The sequence below is a fragment of the Bubalus bubalis genome, chromosome 2, assembly GCF_019923935.1.
Source record: "Bubalus bubalis isolate 160015118507 breed Murrah chromosome 2, NDDB_SH_1, whole genome shotgun sequence".
NCBI classification, from domain to species: Eukaryota; Metazoa; Chordata; class Mammalia; order Artiodactyla; family Bovidae; genus Bubalus; species Bubalus bubalis.
Genome location: NC_059158.1, coordinates 169,887,526 through 169,900,410, shown reverse-complemented (window position 1 = coordinate 169,900,410; position 12,885 = coordinate 169,887,526). Strand labels below are relative to the sequence as shown.

At 41.9% G+C, this 12,885-nt stretch overlaps 1 protein-coding gene across 1 annotated transcript in view; it reads left to right on the top strand.

Moving 5' to 3' along the window:
- The window catches only part of DNER (delta/notch like EGF repeat containing), a 383,862-nt gene that overhangs the window by 136,126 nt on the left and 234,851 nt on the right, over positions 1-12,885 (top strand). Inside the window, exons 2-3 of the mRNA XM_006047101.3 lie at positions 9,543-9,842; positions 12,023-12,117. Coding sequence (XP_006047163.2) covers positions 9,543-9,842; positions 12,023-12,117 — 395 coding nt within the window. The remainder of the gene's footprint in view (positions 1-9,542; positions 9,843-12,022; positions 12,118-12,885) is intronic.

Genomic DNA, 12,885 nt, shown 5'->3' with positions numbered 1-12,885 from the left:
AGAAACTTTTTAAGTTAGAAAAATTTTAAATTGAAGTATAATTAATCTAAATTAGTTTAGATCACTTGCAATTTATCTTTGTATCTGTTGTGATGGGGGAGCTAAGCTTAATTTTTTCCCTCATATGGTTATCAATTTATTGAAAAGACTATATTTATCACACTATTCTAGTCCAGTAATGAAGTGTTCATATGGTTATTCTGTTTCTTGATTCTCTGTTCTATTGTCCTAATTACTATAGCGTTAAAGTTTCTGAGGAGGGAGAGCAACCTCTCTTCCATTGTTCTTATTTAGGACTGTCTGGGCTATTTAGGGACATTTATAGAAGAACATAGAAATGCCGTTGTGATTTTTTTGGAGTTGCATTGAATCTGTAGGTCACTGGGGAAAATTGGAATCTTTGTAAAAATGAGTATTCTGGTCCCTAACTAGATTCTCCATTTATATATACTGTCTTTAATTTCTCTAAATACTACTTCACTATTTTATAGCCTTCTGTTGAGGCCATGTACTTCTTCAGCTTGATTTATTCCTAGGGATTTAAAAAATATTGTAGACCTAATTTTTAAGATTTTATTTTTTTCTGTTTCTGGTACATGGAGATGCAATTGTTCTTTTTTTAATTTTTTTTAAATGTTGACCTTGTATCTAGCAAACCTGATGAAGTTCCATATTCTAAAAACCTACCTGCATAATCACATAGTCTGTGCATCATGACACTTTTGTTCCTATTCAGTCTTTATAACTTCCTTTTACTCTTGCTTCCTTGCACTGGCTAGAACCTTGAATGTAATGTTCAGTGGAGGTGGTGAAAGCAGATTCCTTCTTTTGGTCTCAATTTCAGAGAGAAACTTTACAACATTTCACTGATAACTATTATGTTCTGAAGGGTTTTTTTGGTAGTAATAGATACTCTTTATCAGAACAAAGAAGTTCTCCTCTATTCCTAGTTTTATAACTGTCTTCACTGTAAATGGATGTTGAATTTAATAAAACAATTTTTTCCCGTATTGTTTGAGATGATTATATGATCTTCATAGGCTATTTAATTCCCATTTTGCTGCAGGCTCCTTTTGGTGAATAAGCAAGGAGGTAAAAGTTGACATAGTTTCTATATTCGTGACGTTGTTTTGTCAAAAGAGTTTGCTTGGAGGTCTGAGTGTCTCTGATGACACAGGGAACAAGAATATATGCGCTGGAATTGTTCTGTGAGTTTCTGGTTCAACAAAATGATCTCCAAATGGTTAAAAGAAAAAAAAAAGACAAGAAGCATTTCCCTGAGGCTGGTGTGCCTATGACAGTAAATGCAGCCGAATGTTATTCTTTAGAAGGTAGTTGAATACATTCACCAAGCGACAGAGGGTTTGCAAAGTTTTTGAAGAATAGTTATTTAATTTTGATATATCTGCAAGGAACAGGGATTAAAAATTCATCAGTATGAATATTGACTGTGTGTGTTACCTGGACTACAGCAAAGGGAGTGCAATTTCAAGGTAATTTCCCAAAGTATCAGGTTTTAAAGAGATTCCGTAGAAAAGTTGGAAAGTAATTAGATAGGTAGTGGTTTATTTTTAATGGACTCGTTTCATGTCAAAAGTCTGAATTCTGCTTGTAATTTCCTTTCAGCTTACTTACAGATGTGACTTAACCTGCATGTGAAAACCAGGACAGGCTGACTTTAAGAAAGTGACTCTGATCTGGGTGGTAGGTGGGTGGGGGGGTGGGTAGAAATGGGCTGCCCAGATCAGTCCAGGAATAATTTTTCAAGTAATTTAAAGTTCCTAATACAGAAGTAAAGCAATATCAGAACATGTGGGAATTGTTTCCTTAGTATATTTCACTAAGACATATGGGCTTCCCAGGTGGCTCAGTGGTAAAGAACCCACCTGCCAATGCAGGAGACTCAGGTTTGATCCCTGGATCAGGAAGATCTCCTGGAGAAGGAAATGGAAACCCACTCCAGTGTTCTTGCTGGGGAAATCCCATGGACAGGGGAGCCTGGTAGGCTACAGTCCATCGGGTAGCAAAGAGTCAGACACGACTGAGCAACTGAGCACACACACACACACACACACACACACACACACACTAAGATATATAGTTCTTGCTTCATTAAAGTGAATGAGCATTTTTGCTATTTGGATTTGGGAAAAAAAATTCATGGGATGCATTTCTTGGCCAAGACTACTACTGGCATAAGCATTATAATGGTTTTTTTTTTTTCACACATTTTTACTCCTAGTGGGTAAGCAGTTGGTGTTGGAGTATAGTTGAGATCTTTATTGAAGAAAGTGGGAAAAATTCATTTTTAAGACAAAAATACTATGACAGTTGGACCCCAACAATGTTGGTTTGTCTTTCAGCATGAAGATGACATTTCTAACCAGTGCAATTTCTATTTTGGGTGGAGAAACATGATATGAAGAACTGAAAGGACATCTGGGTACCTGTCTGTATGGCTGAGTCTCTTTGCTGTCAACCTGAAATTTTCACAACATTGTTAATCAGCTATTTTTGTTGTTGTTTAGTTGCTAAGTCATGTCTGACTCTTTTATGACCCCATGGACTAAGCCCACCAGGCTCCTCTGTCTATGGGTTTTCCCAGGGAAGACTATTGGAATGGGATGCCATTTCCTTCTCCAGGGGATCTTCCCGACTCAGGGATTGAACCCAAGTCTCCTACACTGGCAGGTGGATTCTTTACCACTGAGCCACCAGGGAAGCCCTGTTAATCAGCTATCCTCCAGTATAAAATAAAAAGTAAAGGAAAAAAAAAGAACATCTGATCCCTTATCTACATTAAGCTGTATTGTGAAAGGTCCCTCTGTGATTGAATCTCATAGTGCATGCCACTCCAGTAAAGGGAGTTGGGTGTGGAGAAACAATTAGATGGAATTGCTAGCAACTTTATCATGGCCCTATTCAAGCTTGTCTTCTTCCCTGAAGTCTTCCTAGAGGAGCCCACCTATTTGTTTTCTTCCTTTTGTGAATCCTCAGATTCATCTTTTCTGGGTCAGAGATTGGCAAACTCCAGGCCCAGATAATAAATATTGTTTAGCCTTTGTGGGCCAGATTCTGCGGATGTTGTGCAAAAGCAGTAAAATATGAACAGATGGCCGTGGCCGTGTTCCAATAAAACTTTATTTACAGAAACAAACTGGCTCCAGCTTGTGGTTGTAATTTGCCAACCCCTGGTTTACACAGACAAATTCTGAATTTTGGTTCTTGGAATAGTGCTCCAGAATCATCTGGAGAGTGCTGAAAGATAAAGGTTTCTAGGCCTTGTCCTCAGTGCTTCATTCACAGCTTGGGGCCAGGGAATCTGTATTTTATAACGTCCCTTAGTGGATTCTGCTGCTTAAATTCCTAAAACAATGGTCCCTTCTACTTTTAAAAGTTTGTTTTTGTACTTAAACAAAGAGTTGTTGTTGTTTAGTGGCTAAATCATGTCTGACTCTTGCAACCCCATGGACTATATATATATAGCCCACCAGGCTCCTCTGTCCATGAGATTTTCCAGGCAAGAATACTGGAGTGCGTTGCCATTTCCTTCTCCAGGGGATCTTCCCAACCCAGGGATTGAACCTGTGTCTCCTGCATCGGCAGGCAGATTCTTTACCACTGAGCCACCTACCAATAAACAAACACATATTATTGTGTTTTGTGTTTAAAAATAATGTAAAAGTGGCATGATTCTTTGGAAATCATTCTGAATATTGCTTATTTCTTTGTCCTTTTTACCGAGGTGTTTCTCTCTAACTGATGCCTAGGAATTTGTATTATAAAGCACTTAGTCCTATATAGTAGGTTGTACATATTTTCCCGTATTGTTGCCTTTTGATTTCATTTATGGAGTCTCATGGATGGTCAAAGCATATTGATGGAATGAAATGCTTCAATCTGTTCCTTTAAGACAGTGGTTCTCAACTGGAGGTGGTTTTCCCCCAGAAGACAGTGGCAATGTCTGGAGATATTTTTGGTGTTCACAGCCGTCATTGTTGGTGGGAGGGTCTTACTGGCATCTAGTAAGTAGAGATGAGAGATGCTGTCCAACATCCTACAATGTACAGGACAGCCTCCACAACAAGGAATTATCCAGCCCGAAGAGCCACGAGTGCACAAATTGAAAAATCCTGCTTTAAGTCTTTTGTTTTTGCTCCTTACTTATTAAGACATCTCTTCTTCCAACAGTACTAACATCTGTATCAAAATCTGTATTAAAAGTTCCTTAATTGATTCTGCTGCTCAAATTACAAAAACTCTGGCCCATTTTACTTACAGCAGTTCCCTCTCAGTTCTTTCCGTTCTGTGTCTACCCTCCTGTCTAAGTGTACTGAGGCCACTGTGTCCCCCACCCACCCAGGTAACCTGCCTTAACAGCCTGGGCCATGTTGTGTGTTCCATCAGTGTTTATAGGTTCTCCTCAAACACTCTTTCCATGGCCCGGATGACTCTGCCAACTGAGTGTGGGTATAAATGAGGGAGGGAGGCGACCCCAGGGTGCTCTGTGCTCCTCTGGACCCTCTGAGAGCAGCTGGAGCCAATCTTGACATGTCCCACCCCAGACCCTGGATGCTGGAGGGATGTGTGCCCAGGGCAGGCAAGGGATTTGCCCCAACCGCTTGGCTACCTGTACACCATGGTCATCGCCAGGATGCTGGGTGCTCAGCTGGCTCTGTTTTTCACTAGAACATTCCTTTCTGCTGTGTCTTTTGTGAGAGCTGCCATTGCCATCTAAGAGACTGGCTCATTTCAGACTTGCAATTATCAAGCCCATTCTCTAAAAAATTATGTCTTTACTTTTTTTTTTAATATTTTCTTCTTTTTTTTAAAAAATACATATGTTCCCTCCCTCTTGAACCTCCCACTACCTCCTACCCCATCCCTACTCTAGGTTGTTACAGAGCGCCAGGCTGAGCTCCCTGTGTTATACAGCAACTTCTCACTAGTTATCTAGTTTACACATGACGATGTATATATTTCAATGCTACTCTCTCAATTTGTCCCACCCTCTCCTGTCCATGCTGTGTTCATAGGTCTGTTCTGTATGACTGCAGCTCTATTTCTTCCCATTTTTAGGTTCATCAGTACCATTTTTCTAGATTCCACTTATATGTGTTAATATGGAATATTTCTTTTTCTCTTTCAGACTTACTTCACTCAGGCTCTAGGTTCATCTACCTCACTAGAACTGTCAGTCTTAGCAACTTTAACTCACACATGACCATAGTGGTTGACACACATACATGCAGGGCATTAGTTGAAATTAGACGGCTCAAGGCACGTCTCCGTTCACTTGTCTGACCCTTCTGTTGGACTGAGTTCTTTGGAAGCTGGAACTAGGCTTTCTTCATCCTCTTGACCTCTCTTCTAGGCATGCTACCTGGCACATCATAGAGGCTGGATAAACATCCCTTGAATTACTGACCAATGCACTGAGTTTTCTGTAAAAGCACAGGAGAAGTAGGAAGGAGGCCCACCAAACTAAACTTTAGTTAGGTTTAGTGTCTTTAGGCACTTTAGTGGCTAAACTAGTATGGAAGGATTACCAGTGAGGTGGTTATGTGACTCCCAGGCACCGCCCCCCGCCCCCGCCCCCATCACCAAGTAACACAGGCGAAGAGGTTCATGTGCGGCTCTTTGCAGTGACTCTTGTAGCTTTGATGTTCTTTATTTAATGATTCTGTAAGTGGGCCTTTTTTATACCTGTGTTAAGTTTGACCTTTCATCCTTCTGTTTGTATGCTGCTGAGGGAACTGGAATTGCCAAAAATATGGGCAGCAGACAATTTAAGGAAAGAAAGCAGGTCACTGCTGAAGTGTTGCATGAGCCTGTCTTCCTATCACCTGGGGCTGGCAGGCACCTTCTCTCTGGCCTGGCCTCCACCTTACCCTGTCCACACCCCAGAAGTGCTCTTGATTGTAGCATAAATTATCTGACATAGGTGAAAAGTTGAAATAAAACGTGAATAGTGTTAGATTAGTTCCATGATGTGAAAAAATTTGGCTTAAAGAGATGAATTAATCAGATGAAAAGAGCATTCAGTATTTAATACCTGAGCTTTTTGGTTACTGTAAGCAGGAAACCATTAACCCATGAGCTTTCTCTTTACTCTTTCTGCTGATACGACAACGTCTTTATCCTTTTTCCCCATCGTTAGAAACCAGAAGCTATCACCTGTTAAATTTTGAGTATTCCCAAATTCAGGTCTGTTAATTATGATATCTTGGCAGTTTGGTTACTTTCTGCTTATGGTTCAAATGTAATGGATTCAAGGGCAGTAGTGACATTTATAATAGGACTTTTTCCCTGTGAGATAAAATACACATAAAAACTTAAAAAAAAAACACACTGAATAAGCTGTGTACGGAAAAACAGGACTTACGATAAATATTTATGATGCCAAGATTTTGCTTAAAGGTTAATGATTGCACTTTATCTTATATTTGTTGTTAGGTAATTGACTTTTTAAAGTGAAACTAGTCTCAAGTGTTAGAGGATAGAAGAGCAGGTAGTTGGCACTGTTATTGAAGCCACCAGCACAAAGCCCAAGAAGTAGCGTAAATATGACACAATTATTTTAAAGAAGGATCGGTGACCTCCCAGTGAATTAACACTCTGCTTTGTATTCAGTGCATATGCGTACTTGTGTGCACCATCATAGGATTCACTGTTTTGAGTCTCTTTAGAAGTCTATACAATTAATAGTTTAATTTTTAGCTTCTGACCTCTTTTCTTTACTAAGAGCGTTTCTCCTGGCCTTCTACATTGTTGTTGTAGAATCATTAGATTGTGTCCCACTCTTTGTGACCCCATGGACTACAGCATGCCAGGCTTCCTTGTCCTTCACTGTCTCCCAGAGTTTGATCAAACTCATGTCCACTGAGTCGGTGATGCCATCCAGCCATCTCATCCTCTGTCGTCCCCTTCTCCTGCCTTCAATCTTTCCCAGCATCGGGGTCTTTTCCAATGAGTCGGCACTTCACATCAGGTGGCCAAAGTATTGGAGCCTCAGCTTCAGCATCAGTCCTTCCAGTGAATATTCAGACCTTCTACATAAGTCATTCCTTACAGATCCCATATGCTATTCTTGCTTTCCTCTCATCTGTGAAGCCCAGACAGCAGCACTTAGATGGTATTGTTTATCCTCAGCATGTTTTTCTTTCAGCTCTTTATTCCCTCACCTGGTGGAGCTGCCTCCTGGGCCTGGTGAACTGGGGGCCTGCCCTTCCCACCCAGCTCTCCCCACCAGCACCCACTTTCACACTGCCCACGACGGGATGGCTGTATTCAGTGACCCACCTAGACAGTCTCTGAGGACTGGTGGTCTTCAGCAGTGGGCTGTGACGATGGGACAGAAGCCCTGGGGCCTTTCTGACCATCAGACAGGTGGTCTTTGCTTTAGTGATGCCATTCCCTAAGCTGCACCACGGAGGTTTGCACTTCCAGAACCAATTTCTTTGTAGTGATTTCTACAATTTTTAAAATGATTTAAACGTATGTCTGTGTTTTTAGGCATGTGTTAAGTCTTAATTTGTGATGAGGTCAACTTCTGACCTTGCTTTAAGAGTTGGTGTCAGAAACCTGGTTTACATGCCCCCTTTATCCCAGCGAATTAAATTCCTCCTCCTTCTTGAATGATACCCACTCCAGGAAGCCTTCCTAAAAATAAATCCAAAGCACAGGCACATATCAGGACTAAAGGAGCAATTCAGTCTGTCCCTCATCACCCATTGCTTTTCAGAAACCAAGTCATCTGTCTTCTTTTATCTTTTCAATGCTTTTTAAAAGGAAACCCCACCACATTTTGTGTTTTTGTTAACATGCTGGGAACAGAGCTGTGAACACGGCAGATAAGTCCAGGCACTGTGGGAGAAAAAAAGGGATTACTTTAGATTTTCCAGTGAGGGAAGGCTTCTTGGAAGAGGTAACAGTTGAGCAGAGAACTTTGTGAAAGAGGGTAGTTGCCGTTGTTCAGATGCTAAGTCGTATCCGACTCTTTGCAAAATGAAGAAAAAAGCTATGCAAAGTCTGAGAGAAAGCATTTCAGGTGTGGGCCCAGCAGGTGCAAAGGCCCTGGGGTGGGGATGACCTTGCCGTAACCCAAGGACAGAAAGAAGGTGAAGGGGTTGAGTGTAAAGGAGGAGGATAGTGTGGGGGGAGAGATAGCATCAGGAGTGGGGAGGGACCAGATTAGGGAGGGCTTTGTCTTCCCTGGAAGGAGTCTGGATTTTACTTTGAGTTGATAAAGATTGTAAATATGTTAAAATATTTACACTTTAAATATTTTCTTCAGATACCCACCTGTCTACTTTTATCTGAGATTTTGTGAAGCTTTTTCCAAGCGAGAGCACAGAATTAACAGTGTGGTATTTTGGGAGCTGTTTTATTCAATCCAAAATCCCTTAATCTTCCTAAAGGAGTTTGCTGGAAATTGTGTGACAAGGGTAATTAGCAGAGTGAGTAGCTGTTTTTCCAGGCAGAATTCTATCCATGTGTGTAAAAGTATGGACTCATTTCAGCAGGAGAAATTGAAGGTCCCGTTTTTCTGTAGTCTCTTATTCACTCAGTTCTATTGTATTATCAGCCCTGAGAAGCCAGGGGTACATCAGATAGAAGTCTAATTTTCTGTTATCATAGAAGCAAATAATAAATGGATTATCTCGGTGAACATGCCTCAACCCTTGGGCTGTCTGGAGAGAAGCAGTGTTATGTTGTTTCATTTCATATTGTTTTTGTAGCATCTCTAGGTGATAACAAATCCAGTCAAAGGTCAGCAAGGAACTCAGGGATAAACACTTTTCTTAGAACAAGAACATAATTTAAAGATATGTAGTTAAACTTTTATCTTCCATTTCCAGCCAGGTCACATATCTCCATAATCACCCTTTCAAATAATGAGGTTAGAAACTTTCATCAAACTCTGCTTAATAGAAGTCACCACCATGCTTCCTTCTAACCTGCAGTTGTCATGCCAGCTGATCAGTTTGGAAGCCTTTAATTAAATATCACCTTAAAAAAGAATTGTTAATTAGGTAGGAAATTGGAAGACATAGGTAAGTGCATCTGTAGAAGCGATAAACTGGGCAGTCATTTCTCATAAGGAGACCTTACAATGGTTCAGGATGTGAAAGAAGAGATTTCAATTTAGATTCCTGTATCCTTTGACCCGCAGCTAAAAAGATTGAAGTTAGTAAATATATTCCTAAGGAGTCTCTGTTTTAACTATTTTCGCCTTAGAAAATTTCTCTAAATAAGTGTTCCTGAAATCAACTTTATTTAGGGCCTTGGATTAGGGGAGGCTCTTTTTCACTAACTACATACTTCTTTGTTAGACATCTGTTATCTGTGGAAGGGTTAGTGTTGTCATGACCTTGGGAGATGCCCCCCACCCCTCAACAGCACAAATAGTTAAAAATGTATATTCCACAGGAATAGCATTTCTTTTAGAGCAGCAGCTCTGAGTCACAGAACTCATTTCCTAGCAAAGGCACCACATTCCTTATGAGGGAATAATTGACCCATTTATGCTCTCATTTCAGCTTGTTGCGGATCCTTGCGCCAGCAGCCCGTGTCACCATGGCAACTGCAGCAGCAGCAGCAGCGACGGCTACCTCTGCATTTGCAATGAAGGCTACGAAGGTCCAAACTGTGAACAGGCACTTTCCAGCGTCCCCGCCTCTGGCTGGACCGAGTCCACGGCACCCAGGCAGCTTCAGCCTGTCCCTGCCACCCAGGAGCCCGAGATAATGCTGCCGCGCTCTCAGGCAACCATCACCCTGCCGACGTGGCAGCCGAAAACGGGCCAGAAAGTTGTAGAAATGAAATGGGATCAAGTGGAGGTGAGAACATTAAGTGAACATGTTTTTATGTAAGACACCAGCACGGTTAAAATCATTCCAGTGATTCTAATATTTGCAATAAAAATCGAAAGCCTTGAAGTTATACATTGAACAAAAGATGCCATACTTTTTTCCTGTCTGCCTTTCCGTGTAGGAAATCTCTCTTGGTTATGTAAATAAGACATGCCAATTATGATTGTTTTATGAGCATAAGAAGAAAAAACAAGGAAGAAAATGAATGAAATTATTTTCTGAAACGATATCCACATACCTTTATGAGAGATAATCTTAGATTTGGGACAGGCAGCTTGATGAAAAGTATTATCAATGAACATATTATAGACCCTCAATTACTGACCTAATTTTCCTCCATGGAATTTTATGCTTCAGTTTTAGTTTGTTATTGTTTAGAGTCTGTTGTTGGTAATTTGCAGCACTTCAGTGGGATTTAGAAAAAAACGTATTATTGATTTTTAAAATATTTGGCTGTGCATTTAAGAATGAAATTTCCAAGTTTGATTAATTTTGGCAATAGCAGATTCTGTTCATTGAGTCTTGTCTGGTCTGGGTTTGGCTTATTGTACCTTCAAGCCCATCAGATGTCTCATGCTGAGGATTTTCAGCAGACCTTTAAAAGTTGACATAAAATGTAAGTTTTCTAGCTAGAAGAATTGAAGTTGGACAAGCGGAAATCGTGGGTTTGAGTTAACATCGATAAAGTGCAATTCCATTCCATATAGTATTCCTTATCAGTATAGACCTGTGGTTGTATATTATGACAGGCTTTTAGCTTACCTGAAAGAAAAAAACCCACATAGATCTTTGTATAGCATTTTTAGAGCCAAAGAATATGTCCAGAAATTTTGATTATGGTTATAGAAGAGTAAGGCAGCATTTCTTGTTTTATGTTCCTAGGTAATTCCAACCAATTGACCCACTTCTTTTTTCATTGCCACACAATTTGTGAAGGCCCATTCAGGCTGAAGGGCAGTGTTTCTATGCTGCCTAAAAAATTGAAAACTTGTTCTGATTTCAAACTTACAATTGAGGCTTTGAAGTTAGGACTCTAATACCTCTTTGCTGAATCACACACTTCTTGAATGTAAGCTAGGTTTGGTCCTGTGTTTATCAAGGAACTGTCCCTTAAAGAAAATTTCTCCCCAGCCAACCATTAAAATCTCCCCAGCCAACCATGCTCTCCTGCGGCTGGTAAATGTGAAAAAGAAATGCCTCACCTTCCTGTCATGCTGTTATCTCTTAGGCCACTCAATAAGCAAGTTACAAGTGCCAGAGGAACATGTGAATATATTTCTGGACAATAAGTTGTGCATGCTGGGAATGGGGTGAAAGTGCTGAGCATATTTCTTTACTGCCCTCTGTTAATTCAGTGATGAAGAATGCTTTTAATATCCTTTTATGCCAACTCTCAGGGGATGAGCACAGATCACGGCATGAGGAATAAATGAATGAATGGGTCAGAAGCCCGTCACTGGACACAGCTCAAGTATTAGCAATATGCTTCCTGATGAGCACAATTCCCCCCTCGAGCTCCTTTTCTTAAATGCACATCAGTATAATGCTTTCTGGAACACGTCATTTAAAAATGAAGGTCTGGTCCACAGGGGACAGAAAAGGGCAGCTCCCAGCCACCTGGCCTCAGCATGTTCTCCCACGTCCACCTGTGTACCGAGCAGGGTCATCTGGACCAGACACGTCCTATCTATGGCTCTCTGGAAGGCTTGTTCTTCTAGTCTTTTGGATTTCTACCCACGCTGTGGAAGCTACTCCTCTAAGGCCGTCTCCTTGTTCTCTAAGCATTTAGTCCCTCATTACCCACCAAACTGAGCAGAGAGCAGAGGCCCGTGACTGCTCGCAGGGTGAAAGAGAGAAGGGGGCCAATCTCCCGCCCTTCCCTGCAACATCGTATTAGCAGTGTAGTCATCCTGGGAATTTGCAGACTGCTCTCAGCAAAGCTTTTGTGTTTCCCAAACTCAGATGGCAAAGCTTTCACTGTGGTTAACATTTGTAAGGTTTCACTTGGCTTCTCAAGTCACGATCCCCAGCATCATCCAAAGAATGGAGTGGAGGCGGCCTGTGGGGTTTTGCTTTCTAATATGATCTTGCCCCATGATTAACCCTAATAACCTGTCTTTTTGGTGGTGTTTTTTTTTCCCCTCCAGGTGGTTCCAGACATTGCCTGTGGGAATGCCAGTGCCAACAGCTCTGCAGGGGGCCGTCTGGTATCCTTTGAAGTCCCACAGAACACCTCGGTCAAGTAAGAAAGCTCCTAGTGAAACGTGGTTACCATCGATACTCTGCCTGCTGGGTGGTGTCTGTTCACATAACTGGCCTGTAGCCGGTCAGCCCAGTGGGAACCAGGAATGGAATTCCATGTGTAGACGAGGCCTGTGTCCCTTAGGAACTAGATTTCAGAGGCGATTTCAGAGGAGACTCCAGGGATGCTGGCTGGGATGAGTTAGGTGGAAGATAAGAAACCCAGGAGCCTTAGCTAAGGTCTAGAGCCAGACCCTTCGCTTCTTCAGTGACTTTTGCTTCCCAGATTCTTTGGCTTCTTCAGATTTTAATGGACCATGGGTTAAATTCGTATGCATGATTTACCCCACATTTAACATCCAAGCATTGCAATTATCTCTTTAAAAACAAGCAGGTGAGACGTGTGTTTTGTTGTGTTTTAAATTTATGCTCCTTCAAATTACATACTGCTCGATGTCACTGCAGGGGGTTGGGAGGAGGCAAAGGGAAGTGGTGTTGACAGAACCTGTGGGGACACCAGGTGCCGTGCATTGCTGGGGAGTAGGAGTGGAGGCCGGGGAGTAGGAGTGAAGGCCAGGGTGTAGGAGTGGAAGCTGGGGAGTAGGAGTGGAGGCCGGAGAGTAGGGGTGGAGGCCGGGGAGTGGGGGTGGATGCTGGGGAGTGGGGGTGGATGCTGGGGAGTGGGGGTGGAGGCTGGGGAGTAAGGGTGGAGGCTGGGGAGTCGGGGTGGAGGCTGCATGGAGCACCCCTGACCTGTCTGACAATTCCC